We start from the raw sequence: 15751 nt of genomic DNA on the forward strand, positions 1-15751 counted from the left end.
TTAAGTGACTCTAAATATGAACTGGTCACCTAAAACTTTGAATACTGAAACATTCGCAAGATGAGTTGATTGTGAAACAAGATACCACTGTACAATGCTCAGTAAGATGCAACAAAATCGTTTGTTCCAAACGTTGTTTATTGTATGGAAAATGTGTTGGCTAAGAATGTTTAATCCAGTTCCGCAACATCTAATGGGAAAATAATATACACTGTACCCTCAACTTTCATATTAAGGCGGTGGCTTCAAACCAATATCCTGGGAGCCGCAAGATTGAGACCCCTGCTTTAGTGGTTTAACTGACTTTGGATACTGGAAAACCGATCGTAAAACCAGGAAGATATAAGTCGGACGCAAACTTTGAATACTGAAACATTCGCAAGATGAGTTGATTGTGAAACAAGATACCACTGTACAATGCTCAGTAAGATGCAACAAAATCGTTTGTTCCAAACGTTGTTTATTGTATGGAAAATGTGTTGGCTAAGAATGTTTAATCCAGTTCCAAACCAGTTTTTCTTGTTGGATAATGGACCAAGGAAAATAAAACAGTGACTTTTGCATTGCTTGATGGGAGCGTTGAATTCTTAGTCGTCGTCCACAGTGGGCGTGATGGTCACTCCCCTCCTGATCTGGCCCCAGCCAATTAGACTGAGGGAACGGACAATTAGATAACAAACATGATGAACAAAATGTGTAATCTCTTTGATGGCTCACCGCCAATGTTTTTCCACACGTCGACTCAGGGCGATCTTCTCTCCAACTTCGGTGCACACCGGGTTGGTTAGGACAATCTTAGCCAGATCGGCTTTCACGGCGCTGACGCGGCCGCCAGTGGACAGGGAGCCGATGTTCACCATCAGGACTTCGCTCTTAGACAGCTTTTGGACCTGCCCAGACATCAAAAAATAAAAGTGTTTAACGCAGAGTAAAAAAAACAAAACAATTGACCTATGGCTAAGCCCCGCCCTCAAACGCATTGAGTCAGAGTACACGGCCAAGCCAATACACTCGGACATTCTCTGATGGCCATTCAAATGTATTGCAGTTTGTCACTTTTTATTGTTTTTCTTACATTTTAAACAGGTCAAACAGTGTGAATAGGGTACATGCAAGTCTGATACGGGGTATCCTAAAAGGCTGGACGATGGGGCCACGAAAATGAGGCGCACATAAAAGTCTCTGATTTTTCTTCAAATGTGCGCCCTGTGTGTCGTGTAAAGCGGCTGACGTAGCTGAGGACACCATAACGCTGCCGTTCACACACTGCAAAGCTTAATGCTAAATTCTGATTTTTGAAATCCAATGTTTTTGTGAGATCGTTCACATTTCAACAAAATGCCACTTCGATTCTCCTGTGTGAACGCAACAAGTGTTCCACTGGCGCAGAAGAGAACACGTGACGTCGATTGCAATGAGTCCGTTGTTTGTGGAAGTAGTCATGGATGCTAACGCCGTAGCGTATCTAGCATTGAGCTACTGGAGGCTGGAGAGAGTTGTCCCCCCCAAATAATAATTAGACCCAAAAGCTCACTTTGCCTCCATTGAATGCTTTCTGTATTTAAGTCCACAATAGTTTGTTGATTTCTACGCTACGCAGAACCGAGCAGCCGGGAGAGAATTGAAAATGAATAACTTGAGGAAGCTCAAAAACAAACACCGACAAGTTTTTATTCGTGTGTTTTACTTCGTAATCAATACTTACATAAACCAGAACCAAACTCGGTACTGGTCCTGTTGCATTTTAGAGTATGCTTGTCTATGTTGTAAGGTAAACACAGCAGAAGGCATCCACACCCAATAATCAGGTATGCCCCATATATGCGTTTACTACAGAAATAGAATCCTATGCTCGTGAAATTACGGTCTTTGAGGCAACATATTGTCACTTTGCTGGAGAGAGAGAGAGAAAAAGGTTTTTTATAGCTTTAACGTCTCTAAAGCTAGTTCTTAGCTGTGTTGTACATTACATCACTTTGTTTACTGGAACTTCAGTGGCCTCTTATATGCTAGTTTTGTATGTTGGTAATCATACATGATTGTTAGCTGTTGTCGAAAAGGTTCTAGTCATAGTAACGTTAACCTTTGGAACTTAGATTCGCTTTCCCCGCAGCTGGTTGACCTGTGAAACAGAAATGTATGAGAGCAGTAACCTGGTTCCCTATCGATCAGGGGTCTCCAATCTTTTTAAGCAGAGAGCTACTTTTTGTTAATTAGCGCAACCTTTCTAAAATAACTTGTGGTGTTATTACTATGTTGTTGTTATGTTATTACGAGATAATTATGATTAAAAATGTAAACCAAAACGAAAATGGGAACAAGGCAGCCTCACAAAGACTCCACAGCCTCAAAATGGTTCAGTCCATTTGATTCCTAGCACTGCTCTGGAGCTAGGGTCCAGGTGAAACTGGGCCTATTCAGAATTTCGACAAGAAAAAAAACATTCCACTGTACTCAAATACATTTTAAAACATTTGTTGGTCCGGAGAGTGATAGGCACCACCAGGCTGTACCTGCCCAAGAGACACCACAGAAGGCACCAAGTAATAAACTTTGACATTACTCTGGGGGTGTCAAACGATCAGACCGTGGTCCGCAACTGGCCCCCGGGCCACATGTTTCAGACCTCGCCCTAGACTCAGAAAGTTCTAAAGGAAACACTGCCCACTATGATGAATTACAAAAAAACTTGCACAGAAAATGCACTTTTCTTCTAAAATTGAAAATCGCATCAAAATTGCAATACTGGTCTGAAAGATCGCAATTTTGTTTTTTTTCCAAAATTGCGCAGCCGAAGTGGACACTGATTTCTTAGCTCTTATGACATTACAGTAATCCCTCGGTTATCGCGGTTAATGGGGACCAGAACCACCCGCGAAAAGTGAACATCCGCGAAGTAGCGACGCCCCTTCAAAAATGCTTAAAAAAACAAAAAATATATATTTTTTTTCAATAATTATTATTATTATTTTTTTTTTTAGACCCGCGAAGCTCTGAACCCGCGAACGTGGAACCGCGAAGTAGCGAGGTCCCACTGTATTCCTAAAGAATTCAAATTTTATGCGTTTAAAAAAAAGTATATATAATTTTATTTTATTATTATTTTTTAGACCTGCGAAGCTCTGAACCCGCGAACATGGAACCGCAAAGTAGCGAGGTCCCACTGTAGTTTGTCAATCTGGTTCTAGAACGGGAGAGCCCACACTTTTTAATTTGTGAGCTCCGTTGAAATTTCCATTTCTTTTTGCACTTTTAGTTTTAAGTTAATTTAAGTCATGTTGGTTGTATTGGCATTTTTATTTTTTTATTAGTTAAAAAAAAAATCAGGGAGCCATTCATGTACCTATATACGAGTTGCTGCTAAGCCGATTGCATTTCCTGTGCTGTTGGTTTTTGGTTTAAGTGAAAGATCAGTCATCTCTCATCTCATCAGCTGCACCGCTTATCCTCAGTAGGGTCGCGGGGATGCTGGAGCCCATCCCAGCAATCATTGGGCAGTGGGCAGGGGACACCCTGGACTGGTTGCCAGCCAATCGCAGGGCACACAGGGACAGACAACTCACTCGCTCAGTCACACCGAGGGACAATTTGGACCGGCCAATTCACCTGAAATGCATGTTTTTGGAATGTGGGAGGAAACCGGAGTGCCCGGAGGAAACCCACGCAAGCACGGGGAGAACATACAAACTCCGCACAGTAAGGCCGGGAGCTGGATTTGAACCCACTCAGGAGGTTCCCACGACCTCAGAACTGTGCCGTACATGCGCTAACCACTGCGCGCCATAAGATCAGTCATGTTAGTTCTAATTGGTTTAATTTAAAGGGTGTCAGAAAGCTATAAAGTATTTGGAATTTATGTCAAATATTCTTTCTTTTTGCACTGAAAATTCTATGCCAATTTTCAAACTTTTACAGCAAAAGAATATTGGTTCCAAATATCAATTATCGGCCTAATCTAATTCCAATAATCGGTATTGGCCCTGAAAAACCCATATAGGTCGATAGCTACTTGAAATCCTTGAAAATGCTTGAATATTAATGTTGTTTTCAAGGTTGGAAAAAAGCTTGAATTTTGTGTGACGCGCTTGTAAATGCTTGAAAATGTTGCCATGTTTCTTAGGTTAGGTGTTGGACTACTGTTAGGGTTTGGGCTTCAAATAAGGGTGGTGAACTTAATATATGGTTCCATAATAGGATTGGGGCTAGGGTTATGAAATGAAATTATCTGCATTTTATAAAGCGCTTTTCAAGTCAATGACTTCTCAAAGCGCTTTACAATGTGCTCCACATTTCCCAATAGCGGCCTTGCAGCCATGTAAGGCGCTAACCTGCTTATTGGGGGTATTAAGGGTTCAGAGTGTCCTACCCAAGGACACTTCGACATGTAACACGGACGAGCCGGGATTCGAACTGGAATCCCTTGATCCCAAGACGAGCGCTCTACCTCCTGTGCTACTGCCGCTAGAAACTAAGGGTATCAAGCTGAATTTAAGGTTTTGAAATAGGGTTTGGACTGAGTTACAGCTAGAAGTAGGTGTAAGGTTAGAAAATACGGTTTGATCTCCATATAGGTGTTTAAACCTGAATGTAGGGTTGTCAAAATAGGTTTTACAGCTGGGTTTACTATTTGAAACAAGGTTAAAGCTGCAACTGAGGGTTTTAAATAAATTTAAAGGTCCCGAAATAAGGTTCGGGCTAGAGTTAAAAAGGTTTGAAATGAAGGTTTAGGCTATCGTTCTTTTGACTAGTGCAGGATTTTTTTTTAATGGTATTGGAAAACTTGAAAATTGGCTTTGAAAGTCCTTAAAAAGTGTTGCCATGAAAAATGTGTATGAACCTAGTTTTGGCTATGTTTAGATTAATCAACCAAGTAGCAATAACAAAGCCCATTTTATAGGTCACGTTAAGTTAATTGAAGACACTTCTTACCCTGCAGTGCATGAACGATGCCGACCCTCTAGCTTTTTTTTTTTTTAAGATGGCGATGACAACCAAATGTGGTTCATTCCATTTACTTTGTAAAAGGGTGAGTAAAGCTATGGCTTAGCCATAGCTCAATTCAGCCCCAAACGTAAAGGCACCTTAGCGGCTTTCTTGTCTCCTTCTGTGCGCACGCCCAGCAGCCTCCTCAGGAGAAAGTAGGAGATCTCCAGCTCGGTGAAGATCTCTGGTAGCTCTCCAACGGCTCCCAGCACCTGACCTACCATGCGGTCAGCTCGGCAAAGCGTTGGATCTATTTTGGTCCCCACTCCTGCGCAGAGTTTATTACAGGTTACAAGAGCCTTATAAATTTCACCCGCTCGGGATCCGTAAAGTACCGATGAGGCCTCCCGGGGCGGCGTATTGTAGGTCATTGTGTTCGGCGAAGAGTGAGACGATCTTGGAGAAGATAGGCTTGCACATCAGCTTGCCTTCGTGGTCCTTGGACACAATGCCCGGTCGGACTTCGATCTCCTGGCCCACCTACAAAAAATTTGTGTCAGTCTATTCCCCATCCTGGCATCTTTTCTTATGCTATTTTTCTATAAAGTAGCATAAAGTTCCTGCTTTATAAGAGTTCTGGACTGAGATTTTTCATCTTGAACAGCTGAAAAGTTTGAGGTAAGTATTTCGGACGAAGGAAAATGTTAGGTGCCGCGGACACCACTCTTAGCGTGGGTTGTAGTGAACATGCTAGTCAGGTTGGCATGAGCCCTAAACGGCTTGCTTCACCCCAGTCTACTGGCTCCCGCACCCTAGTTATAGGTGACTCCATCACCCGTAACATAAAGCTTAGCACCCCTGCAACGGTTATGTTTATTTCTGGGGCCAGAGCACCCAACATTGAGGCTAGTTTGAGGGGAGCTGACATGCATAGTCATTCACGTCAGCTCCAATGACACTAGGATGAGGCAATCTGAGATCACAGAAAAATATTGCTAGGACCATTAATCTCGCCAAAATGATGAGTCAGCATCGGGTAATTGTCTCTGGCCCTCGCTTGCAAGAGGCAATGATGAGAGGTTTAGCAGACTAATCTCGCTCAACCGGTGGCTGGCAAGTTTAGGGACACAGAAGGAATTTAGGTTTGTGGATAACTGGCCCGCTTTCTGGGAACGACCTGACCTGCTGAGGAGGGATGGCTTTCACCCTAACTGGGAAGGTGCTTTCACTCTTTCTAAAAATATACGGTACTGTTTAAGCCTTCTATTTAAGGGTACACTAGTTCAGGCCAGACCACAGGTGATTAGTGAGCCTGTTAGCAACACTAGAGCTAACTAGCGCTATTCTAGATTCATGGAATTCAAATAGATTTTGTAGTTTGGAGTGTTCCTTTGCCTGCACCACACACCCTGATCAATTCTCTTCTGTAGCATCTTCTCCTGAGAGGGTTACCACTTGTGAGTCACAGAGAATAAGATTTGATTAGATTTAGTGATTTTTAGTAAAGATGATAGTTTAGTAAGCACGTTCTTTATGCCGGAGTTATCTGAATAACTCTTAATGTGTTACATCATTACTGAAGAGCGTGTCTAAGATTTATGCATGTAATTGTGAAGTGTATACTGTTTTTTTGTTGTTGTTTTTTAATTGCCTTTCAAAATGACATGTATGTTTTTGGTGTTGTATTTTATCAAATAAATATCCCCCAAAAATGGAACTTTTACTCCAAGTGCGACTTAAACATGTTTTTTCCTTCTTAAATGTGCAAGTTTTGACTGGTGCAATTTATAGTCCGGAAAATACAGTACCACATTTTACGCACTATGAGGCACACCCTCCCAAATACAGTCTTGTAAATTTTTTTATATATAAGGCGCAGGGAACTAACACTCCATAGGAGCTACCATATTTATTCATGTGTAACTGCCATGCATTTTATAAAATGATGGTATGTATTAGTGCAGTGATTGATCAGTCAATAAAATTCACTGACCAAAATCGCAAAACAATATATACAACTGGAATCGAAAATGGGTTGCGGCAGTAAAAACACCAAAAGTTAACCACTAGACTACTAATAATATAGGGCATTAGATTGGATGTCATTATCATAATATTTTTACTCATAGCACCAGAAACGAATGTTATAAAATGTAGAGAACAAGATATAAATGCAAAAAAGCACAACAAGTGAAACAACTCTTTGGTGCATCCCATAATATATTGAGTTTTTGCGTTTGTTTTCAGGACAAAATTTGTGTTTTCTCCATTCTCTAACATCTGTTTCTGGTACCGTGAGTAAAAATAGTGTGATGATAGCATAAAATCCAATTCCTTTTCATACATCATCTGTATCACTGTTGGTCCAGTGGTTAAGGGTTGTTGACTCGAGTAGGTGTCCCAGCTCCTTGGCTTTGTAGCGTATTATGAACTGACCGTAACGGATAATGGATAATTAATAAAGAAAATAGAACAATAACCCTTAAAAAATCCCCCCCCTATTGCAAATTGGGTTCAATTACCGTTGCATACATTATTTTGCGATTATGGTCAGCCACGTTTGTGAATTCTCAATCGTTGCACAAAGGGTGTATACCGCAAAACCTCGTGTAGTGATGCAGATGTATAAATACAGTATTTATTTCCATTCTTATCCATCATATTTTACAGGATATAAAGACACACCAGGTTATAAGGAGCACCGATAAATTAATGGTCAATATGGGTTCTTTAGCTGTGTCTTATAGTCTGGAAAATATATTTTTTTTATCACATATTTATACTAAAGTGCCGTGCCTAATTTAGTTGTAAACTATATTTAAAGACACTAAATCCTAAGGCCCCCGATAGGCAGGTAGGCGCCTTGCATGGCTGCCTCTGGCTATCAGTGTTTGAGTGTGTGCGTGAATGGGTATAGTGTGAAGTACATTGTGAAGCACTTTGAAGGTCTTCAGTGACTGCTTAAAAGCTCTATACAAAGGCAATCCATTTACCATTTGAACCATATTCACTAGGTTATCGATTAAAATTCTATCTGTAATAGTGTGGCAAGATTTTGCCGGCAGAGTGGTCACCTTGAGGACGCCCTTGAGGATACTCCCTCCCGCCACGCCTCCTTTAAGGTCATCCACTTCACAGCCAGGTTTGTTGACGTCAAATGATCTGATGACTACAAAAGGAAAAAAAATTGAACACCTTGAAAGGTTTTATCCCATTTACTTTTTGTTGTTTTTACCGATAAGCCTCGGCTCTGAAGAGAAGTCTCTCATGGGGACGGGAATCTTTTTTACAATGTACTCGCACACCACTTCAATGTTGTACTTGAGCTGAGCAGAGATGGGAATGATGGGCGCGCCCTCAGCCACCGTGCCTGCCAATCAGAGGGGATGGGCGCTTAACCCCTTAACGTTCCTGTAAAATTCGCCTAAAATCCCAATCCAAGACGCACCCAAAGTAAATTTAATGCTGTTGTTGAACAGTTTGGAAAATATGGCCGCTTTTGGTCTCCTTTGGAAGGTAAGACTCTGAAGTTTTGTCCTAAACTGAAACAATCACTGCAAGTGCTATTAACATTGAGTAATCAGAGTTGGAACACATAGAAATAGGTTTTTATTCTACCCTGATTTTTTTTTTTGCAATCAAATGCCTGCAGATGAGTGTAGCATGGGCATCTCTAATGTAAAACAGGCGACACAGTAGCTTGAAGCCTTACCTGGTATCTTGTCAAATTTGATCACAATCTGAAGAAATAAACAATGTATTTTACACATTTTCCTAAGGGTAGGTTTAAAACAAAAAAGGGAAGGCATTGATGCAAAGACACAAAGATTAGTAACTAAACAAAATGAGAATTAATTGCTATATGGATGCAAGATGCTAAGGGTGAAGCTCGCCACCACACCGATGATATTCAATCATGAGTATAGCAGCTCGATTACCATAAACATGAGCTAAATCCAGACCACAGACTGCTGGAACAAAAAATAAAAACTAATGATCTAATATCTTACAGAGAACCGAGCGCTATAAGCATTAAGGTTCGACTGATATGGGTTTTTCACGGCCAGTGCCCATACCGAACATTAGTATTAAGAAAAGACCAATAACCGATATTGCTTAAAAATTGGCGTAAGAATTTTTAATAATGCAGAAAGAAACATTTTTTATAAATTCAATTCAAACTTCAATAATAATCATCAAAGCGGCGCTGCCACGAGCGGCTGCCTTTTCCAGCAGCTGCCCTATTGTTTTATTTTCTGCTCTTATCTTCGGTGTTTTTTCTTCCCGCTTTGACAACTACACTATGGATTACTTCTATCCTATGGACATGGGTTTTAGCGCACAAAAAATGCGTTTATTCAAGGAATTTCAACTCCTTGCCTTGAAGAATTCTCGTGCCGGCGTGATGAAGGGGCCTATCGTGGAAGAAAAGCCGGAGCTAGCGAAGCGGCTAGCGGCGTTATAAGTCTTTGGTACCATCCGTAATCATGGTAAATGCGAACTCACGACCAAATAAGATCATCGAGTGCTGGTGGAAAACATCGAAGCGCACAGGGAGCGCAGTTGCTGTGTTTTGCGGAAACGTGGCTCACGTTTAGCATTCCGGACGCTAACGTGTAGCCACCCGGAGCTACCCGGAGCAATCCGGCTTCAACGCCGCTAAACAGAGACACGAAAGCCGGGGGGAATCGGAGAGGAGGCGGACTTGCTAACACGAGGTGGTGTATCCCTGGATTTTCACAAAGAAAAGTTTTCCATCTGCCGCAGGGATGTCGAACTTTTGGACTGGCGTGACGTCATCCACTCAGCTACAAGCACACCTAGGGCATCATGTTCATCTGTTAATAAACCACGGGGTAGACTGCTGGAAGTGTGAATTTCCCTACGGGGATGAATAAAGTATCCATCTATCTAATTCTCTGAAAACTTTTGAAGTAAATAAATTCAAATTTCAACACAGCTAACATGACTAATCTTTCACAATCACATGACTAATAAGTGTGAAATCCCTCTGTAGTATTCTAAATCCAAACAACACAATAGGTTTGACTTTGAAGGGTGTCTTACTTTGCAAACAGTAGATAGGGGATTCATATTTTAAATTTGATTCAAACATTTGTTTACACAGAGAAATCCAATAAAACCAGGGTCTCATTCGCAATACTGATCTGGTTACAGCGAACGGTGAACAACTACATGCAAACAACATGCATTACAATAAGGCTATGATAGCACACTAAAAACATGCATGACAATATGGCTACTATAATACGCTATATGAAGCTCGAGACTGGGTGAAAACATGTGTTTGCCTGGAGAGGGATGGGAGCCACCAGGCTGTACTTGCCCAAGAAAAAACACTGGAAATGGTGCCACTACAACCACAGTGGTAAAAAATAAAAAAATCCATTAATAAGACTAGGGTCGAGACACTCGTTCTATCGGATGAGCAGCACGGAGAAGCATAGGAAAAACCGCATGCGCAATCAAGTGAATCATATTCTGCATGGAAGTTGGTGACAAACGTCAATGTAAGTGATATTCTCGGTTGCCTAAATCTCGCTCCAGTCTGCAGTCTGTGACTGCAGAGAGTGCGGAGTGGAGACAGATTCTGCTTCAAGGGCTCTGCCCCTGGTTGCTTATTCAATCAGAAGGGGCAGTGTGGGTATCGTCAGAGACAGAAGGCAAACGAGGAAGAGATTGTGTTGCGGTTAATAAACGACGCGTCAAATAAAAAAACTATGTCGATATATCCGTCAAACTTCCCAAAATTGGTGCCGAAAATCTACCTGCCCAATAATCAGTTGATCTCTATTAAACATTGATTTGATGCTTGACATATCTCTTACCCTGAACAAAGGTAAGGATCTGCTCATACTGCTCTTTGGCTTGGCTCTCTTTCACCAAGTCGATCTTGTTCTGCAAGATGAGGATGTGTTTCAGCTTCATGATCTCAATAGCGGCCAGATGCTCCGACGTCTGTGGCTGCGGACACGACTCGTTGCCCGCTGAAGGAAGGGATGAGAGAGAGAGAGAGAGAGGATGTTACTCTCTCATCAAAGATGTGAGGTAACAAATTCGATGACTCACCGATAAGTAGGAGTGCGGCATCCATGACAGCAGCTCCGTTTAACATGGTCGCCATCAAAATATCGTGACCGGGACAGTCCACGAAAGACACGTGTCTATGACAGGGCAAACGTTAAGAAATTCGGACCGCAAATTGGACCGAGTGATGACCCACCTGACGAGTTTAAAGTCCCCTTTTGTTCCGGGGAGGTCTGTGGGGAACTCGTCGGGGGTGCTGCTCCCGCATGAGCGATAGCACTCAGGTCGAGGACAACTGGGATCGTCCAGCATGTAGATCTAAATAAGGAGCCGGTTAGCAACGATGTCTATAATGCCACCTCAGCGAGGAGCGCACCTTAGCGTTAGCATAGCCTAACTTAATGGTGATATTCCTCTCCAGCTCGTTTTTGAAGCGGACAGTGTGGACGCCAGAGATGGCCTTCACCACTGTGGACTTTCCATGCGCCACGTGGCCGATGGTGCCGATGTTGATGGTAGCCTGTCTGCTGATGATCTCAGGGGACAACGTCGTCAGCTTGGAGACGTCCTGCAGAGGTTAACGCATCAAAGTTCAAAAATTTTGTGCAGTAAAATATCTCAACTCAAAAGTCTAGACCTAAATTACATCCCGCAGAAGTCAACACATCTATGTTCAAGACTATTGTGTAGTAGAACGCCTCAGCTCATCAGTCCAGGCCTAAATTACAGTAGAACCCCGGGATACAGCGTTATCACTTTACGGTGTGGATTAAGCAGTTTGCAGGCCACTTTTAACAGTATTTACCCACTATACAAGATCAACCACAGGTTGATGTGCATGACAAAAATTTTATGAATTCAAACTTATCTGCATTTTTTTGTATCACAACTTAAGATGCCTGGCTGCTATTGGTCGACATTATATAAAACGTTTATCGCATTTGAGATGTGATACGGCATTGTGAAAATGCAGATATGCTTTTGGTTGGACTCTCCCACAATGCTTTGGTTTCTCTTTGTTCAGGTCAAAAGCATTTGCAACACCATACAATTTTTTTGTACTATATTTAATCACTGGGGAGCTTAAAGCTTGTAGGGATGATAAAAGGAGAAGCAAAAACGTGATGAACATAGAAACAAAACTTGGGATTATCAAAGAGGCATGCAAATAACTAGCCTTGCTAAATTGCATTGCAGTAAGCGAATTGAAGATCAGGACACTTAAGATAAGGAAATCTTCTAAGGGCATGACAACCCCTGCATAGACCCACTACTCGATTTGACCTGCTCAAGTCACATCACACCAAGTAAGGTGAATCAAATTTTATTTTTCCTTTAGATGTGTATTTATTAATAATATTTTATTCATATAAACATCTCATCTCATTAGCCGTACCGCTTATCCTCATTAGGGTCAAACATATTACACATAATTAGTATTTATTTTATAACCATACGTTTCTAGCAATCCTCACTTCAGAAAGGATTCCTTACGTATTCCAAGGTTCTACTGGAAAGGATTCAAAAATGCAGGCCCACAAGACATTTCCGAAAGAAGCACAAGAGAAAAATAAGCTGCAGTAGTAAATATGTCCACTTGATGTCGCCAAAGCCAGGTGCCACTCACAAAGTAACTGGAGCAGTATTTCTCTTTCCTACTTTTTTTCCTTTCTGTTTCTCCATTTCTTCCTCTCTCATTTTATCTTTTTCTTTTATTCTCTTCCCATCTTGCTTTCCCTTCTTTAGCACCCTCTTTCTCTTGCTTTTTTCTCTCTTTTGCGCTTCTTTTTTAAATCACTTTTTATCCTTTGCACTCTCTTTATCACACTCACTATTTCCTCTCCATTTTTTTTCTCTCACTTTATTCTCTCTTTTTGTCCAATTTCTCTCAGTATTTCCCTTTTTCCTCTGGTTTTGTTCCCATCTCACAAACCGACATTCCTTTTCAGGATAATGACCTCCCAAAGTGCTTTACTATGTGCTTCACACTTACCCATTCACACACACACACCCCAATAGGGAGCGCCTACCTGCTTATTAGGGGCATTAAGGATTCAGTGTCTTGTCCCAGGACACTTTGACATACAATACTGAGGAGCCGGGAATCGAACCTGGGACCTCTTGATCCCAAGACCTCCTGAGCTATGGATGCATGTTCCTCCAGAACCCCTGAAGTTACATGTGGGGTTCCCCGAGGTACAATTTTAGGCCCAGTCCTTTTTAATCTGTATATGCTTGCCCTTGTCATCAGTAGCCAACTTTTACCATAACTACAAGATTTTAGACCATTAGATTACATTAAAAACTAGGCTGCTATTTTTTACTCTAAGCTCAATTTTATTCCAGATGTCAGAAATAAAACTAAAATTGTTTTTATCATCTCAAGAATGGAGCCAGAGTCCGCACATTTCTCTTCTAAGCAAACACGGAGGTACTGATGCATGCTTTAATATATTCTCATTTAGATTACTGTAATGCCCTGCTCCCTGATCTTCTCAAAAAGAGCATCGCAAGCTTGCAGCAATTACAAAACTCAGCAGCATGGCTGCTAACAGGTACCGGGATCACATTACACCAGCTTTGAAATCGCTGCATTGGCTGCCTGTGCGTTTTAGGATCAATTATGAGTGGGAAATTTAATTGTTATGTTGAATACTGAATGCTTTTTACAGCACTTTGAGTTGCAATTTTTGCCTTAAAACTCATTTCCTAATAAATTAGATTATTTTCTCTATTTGATTGGTGTGGTGCCATTGAATAAGGGTAAAGGTGATAATTATGAATGTAGCAATTCAAGAGGTATAAGTATGTTGTCTGCGCTGGGTAAGCTAAATCATCTAAAAAAACTAAATGTTTTTAAGATGAAGTGTTTGAGGAGTATGTTAGGAGTGACGAGATTGGATGGATTGAGAAATGAAATTGTGAGGGACAGAACTGTAGTAGTAGTGGAACTGAGCAAGCATGTGGATAAGAGAGTACTCAGTTGTTTTGGACACATGGAGAGGATGGATGAGGAGCGACTGTTGAAGAGGATCTACAGCAGAAGTAAATGGAAGGAGACCAAGAGGAAGGCCGCGATTGACGCGGATGGATGGTGTTATGAATGCACTGAAGGAAAGATGCCTATATCTAGTGGAAGCTAGAGCTCTTGTTGGCTATAGGAATGAGTGGAGAGGTGTTGTTAAAGGATAGCGGGAGGTTTGGACGCGTTCTAAGGGATGGGCAGGGCACCTGTATGATGCAGCAGGGGTAAACCAGTGAAAGTTGTCGGGCCTTGTTGTTGAACAGAAGAGTGTGTTGTGTCTCCCTGACCTGAGTGACCTGGCCGCTTTCTTGTGTCCCGTTTCATCTGGAGGGACGAAAGCATGACCAACTTAGGTGCCGAGGTGCCTAACTTGTTTGTGTGTTTGGGCATTTGGGCTGGCCGTGGTCCAAAAATGTTTGTGTGGGTTTTTTGCTATTTTCTTTTCCCTTTCTTCTTTTCTTTGTTATTGTATGTGTTTGTCTTGCTGTAGGTAACCCCTCTTGAGGGATATGACAATGATAGATATTCTCTATTGTGTGGTTTCTCTCCTTTTTTCTGTTTCCCTTGTTTTCCCTCTCTTTTCTTTTCTAATTTTCTCCCCTCTTTCGCTTTAATCGACTAGTCAAATTTGTATTGTTGTTATGGGTAGTGAATACAATTCAGAATTCATCGTTTAAAATGTACGTTAATAAGCAGATACGTCAGAAGTAAATAAAATCTTTGTGTACTGTTTTTCAGCTAGTAGCAAGCCGGCGTGTGCCGGAAGAGACGCCCAAGAGCTTAGCGGACAAAATAACAAGACTTGTATTACTTCTATTTTTTCAAAAAGACAATTGGAATCTCGAAGACATAATCAAGAACATTTGGGTACGGTTTCTAAAGAACTTACTAGAGTGCTGAGGTCTTGTTTGGACAAATGTGGCTGACCAAGTGTAGTACCCGACTCGTCACCCGCCATCTTGAAACTGGAAGAAAGGGAGAGTAAAGGTAGCAAACCAGAATGCCTGTTTCCAAATAAATTCGATTTCCATCACTTATCCCAGCTATGTTGTTTTTTTTTAACCCATCAACCATTTTACAATAAAATGTTATTTTAGCAGGGCATTTTAACTTACATCAATGAACCTTTAGAAGGAAACGGGGTCCTTTCACTTGGGCTGATGCAACTTGCAGGGGCAGTCGATGACTTAAATTATATAAAATGCAAGCACCTCAAACGTCTAACAATAACTCATTAATTAGGTTGAAAATGCGTTCTCATCAAACCGTTATGCAATATCGCCAATCAACTACGGTCACTAGTGCAGTCGAGGAAAGCACTGTACGTCGCTCGCGTGTCGGGTCCGTCGCGGATAGTGTGACGTCACAAACAAGCGTCGAGAAGTTTGTAGTACTGTACTTTTGTTTAAACTGAGAATATGTAAAATACTTTTTAAAAATAGATTTCTTAATAGTTGCAATAACATTTTTCTTTATACATTTTAGCCACCAAAAAACTCTAAAAATCATTTTACCCACTTTTATTGTAATATAATACTTGATCATGAAACAATGTAAACTACCTTGTCATCAATGGCATTATTCCATCCATCCATTATCTGCACCGTTTATCGTCAGTAGGGTCGCAGGATGCTGGAGCCCAACGCAGATATCTTGGGGGAAGGGGACAGTCTGAACTGGTTGCCAGCCAGTCGCAGGGCACACGGAGACAGACAACTCACTCGCTCATTCACACCTAGGGACAATTTGGACCGT

At 41.5% G+C, this 15751-nt stretch overlaps 1 protein-coding gene across 1 annotated transcript; it reads right to left on the bottom strand.

Annotated features, from left to right (window-relative positions):
- Window positions 1-440: 440 nt before the first annotated feature.
- On the bottom strand, window positions 441-15353 carry eif2s3 (eukaryotic translation initiation factor 2, subunit 3 gamma). Its single transcript, XM_088322384.1, has 12 exons — window positions 15112-15353; window positions 14886-14961; window positions 11348-11539; window positions 11168-11289; window positions 11014-11108; window positions 10773-10931; window positions 8159-8293; window positions 7998-8092; window positions 5319-5463; window positions 5082-5251; window positions 718-890; window positions 441-651 (listed from the first exon to the last, which is right to left on the bottom strand). Exons 2-12 carry the CDS (start codon window positions 14952-14954, stop codon window positions 588-590), a joined length of 1419 nt encoding a protein of 472 aa, XP_088178510.1. The 5' UTR covers window positions 14955-14961; window positions 15112-15353; the 3' UTR covers window positions 441-587.
- Window positions 15354-15751: the final 398 nt, after the last annotated feature.

Source organism: Urocampus carinirostris, chromosome 18 (assembly GCF_059441175.1).
Source record: "Urocampus carinirostris isolate Australia breed hairy pipefish chromosome 18, RoL_Ucar_1.0, whole genome shotgun sequence".
Classification (NCBI taxonomy): Eukaryota; Metazoa; Chordata; class Actinopteri; order Syngnathiformes; family Syngnathidae; genus Urocampus; species Urocampus carinirostris.

Coding starts and splice junctions, on each gene's coding strand:
- eif2s3 (XM_088322384.1), bottom strand. CDS start 14,954: ATGGCGGGTGACGAGTCGGGTACTACACTTGGTCAGCCACATTTGTCC. Junction 10,932..11,013: donor TGCCGCACTCCTACTTATCG/GTGAGTCATCGA, acceptor CCCTTCCTTCAG/CGGGCAACGAGTCGTGTCCG. Junction 891..5,081: donor GAGACAAGAAAGCCGCTAAG/GTGCCTTTACGT, acceptor ATGTCTGGGCAG/GTCCAAAAGCTGTCTAAGAG.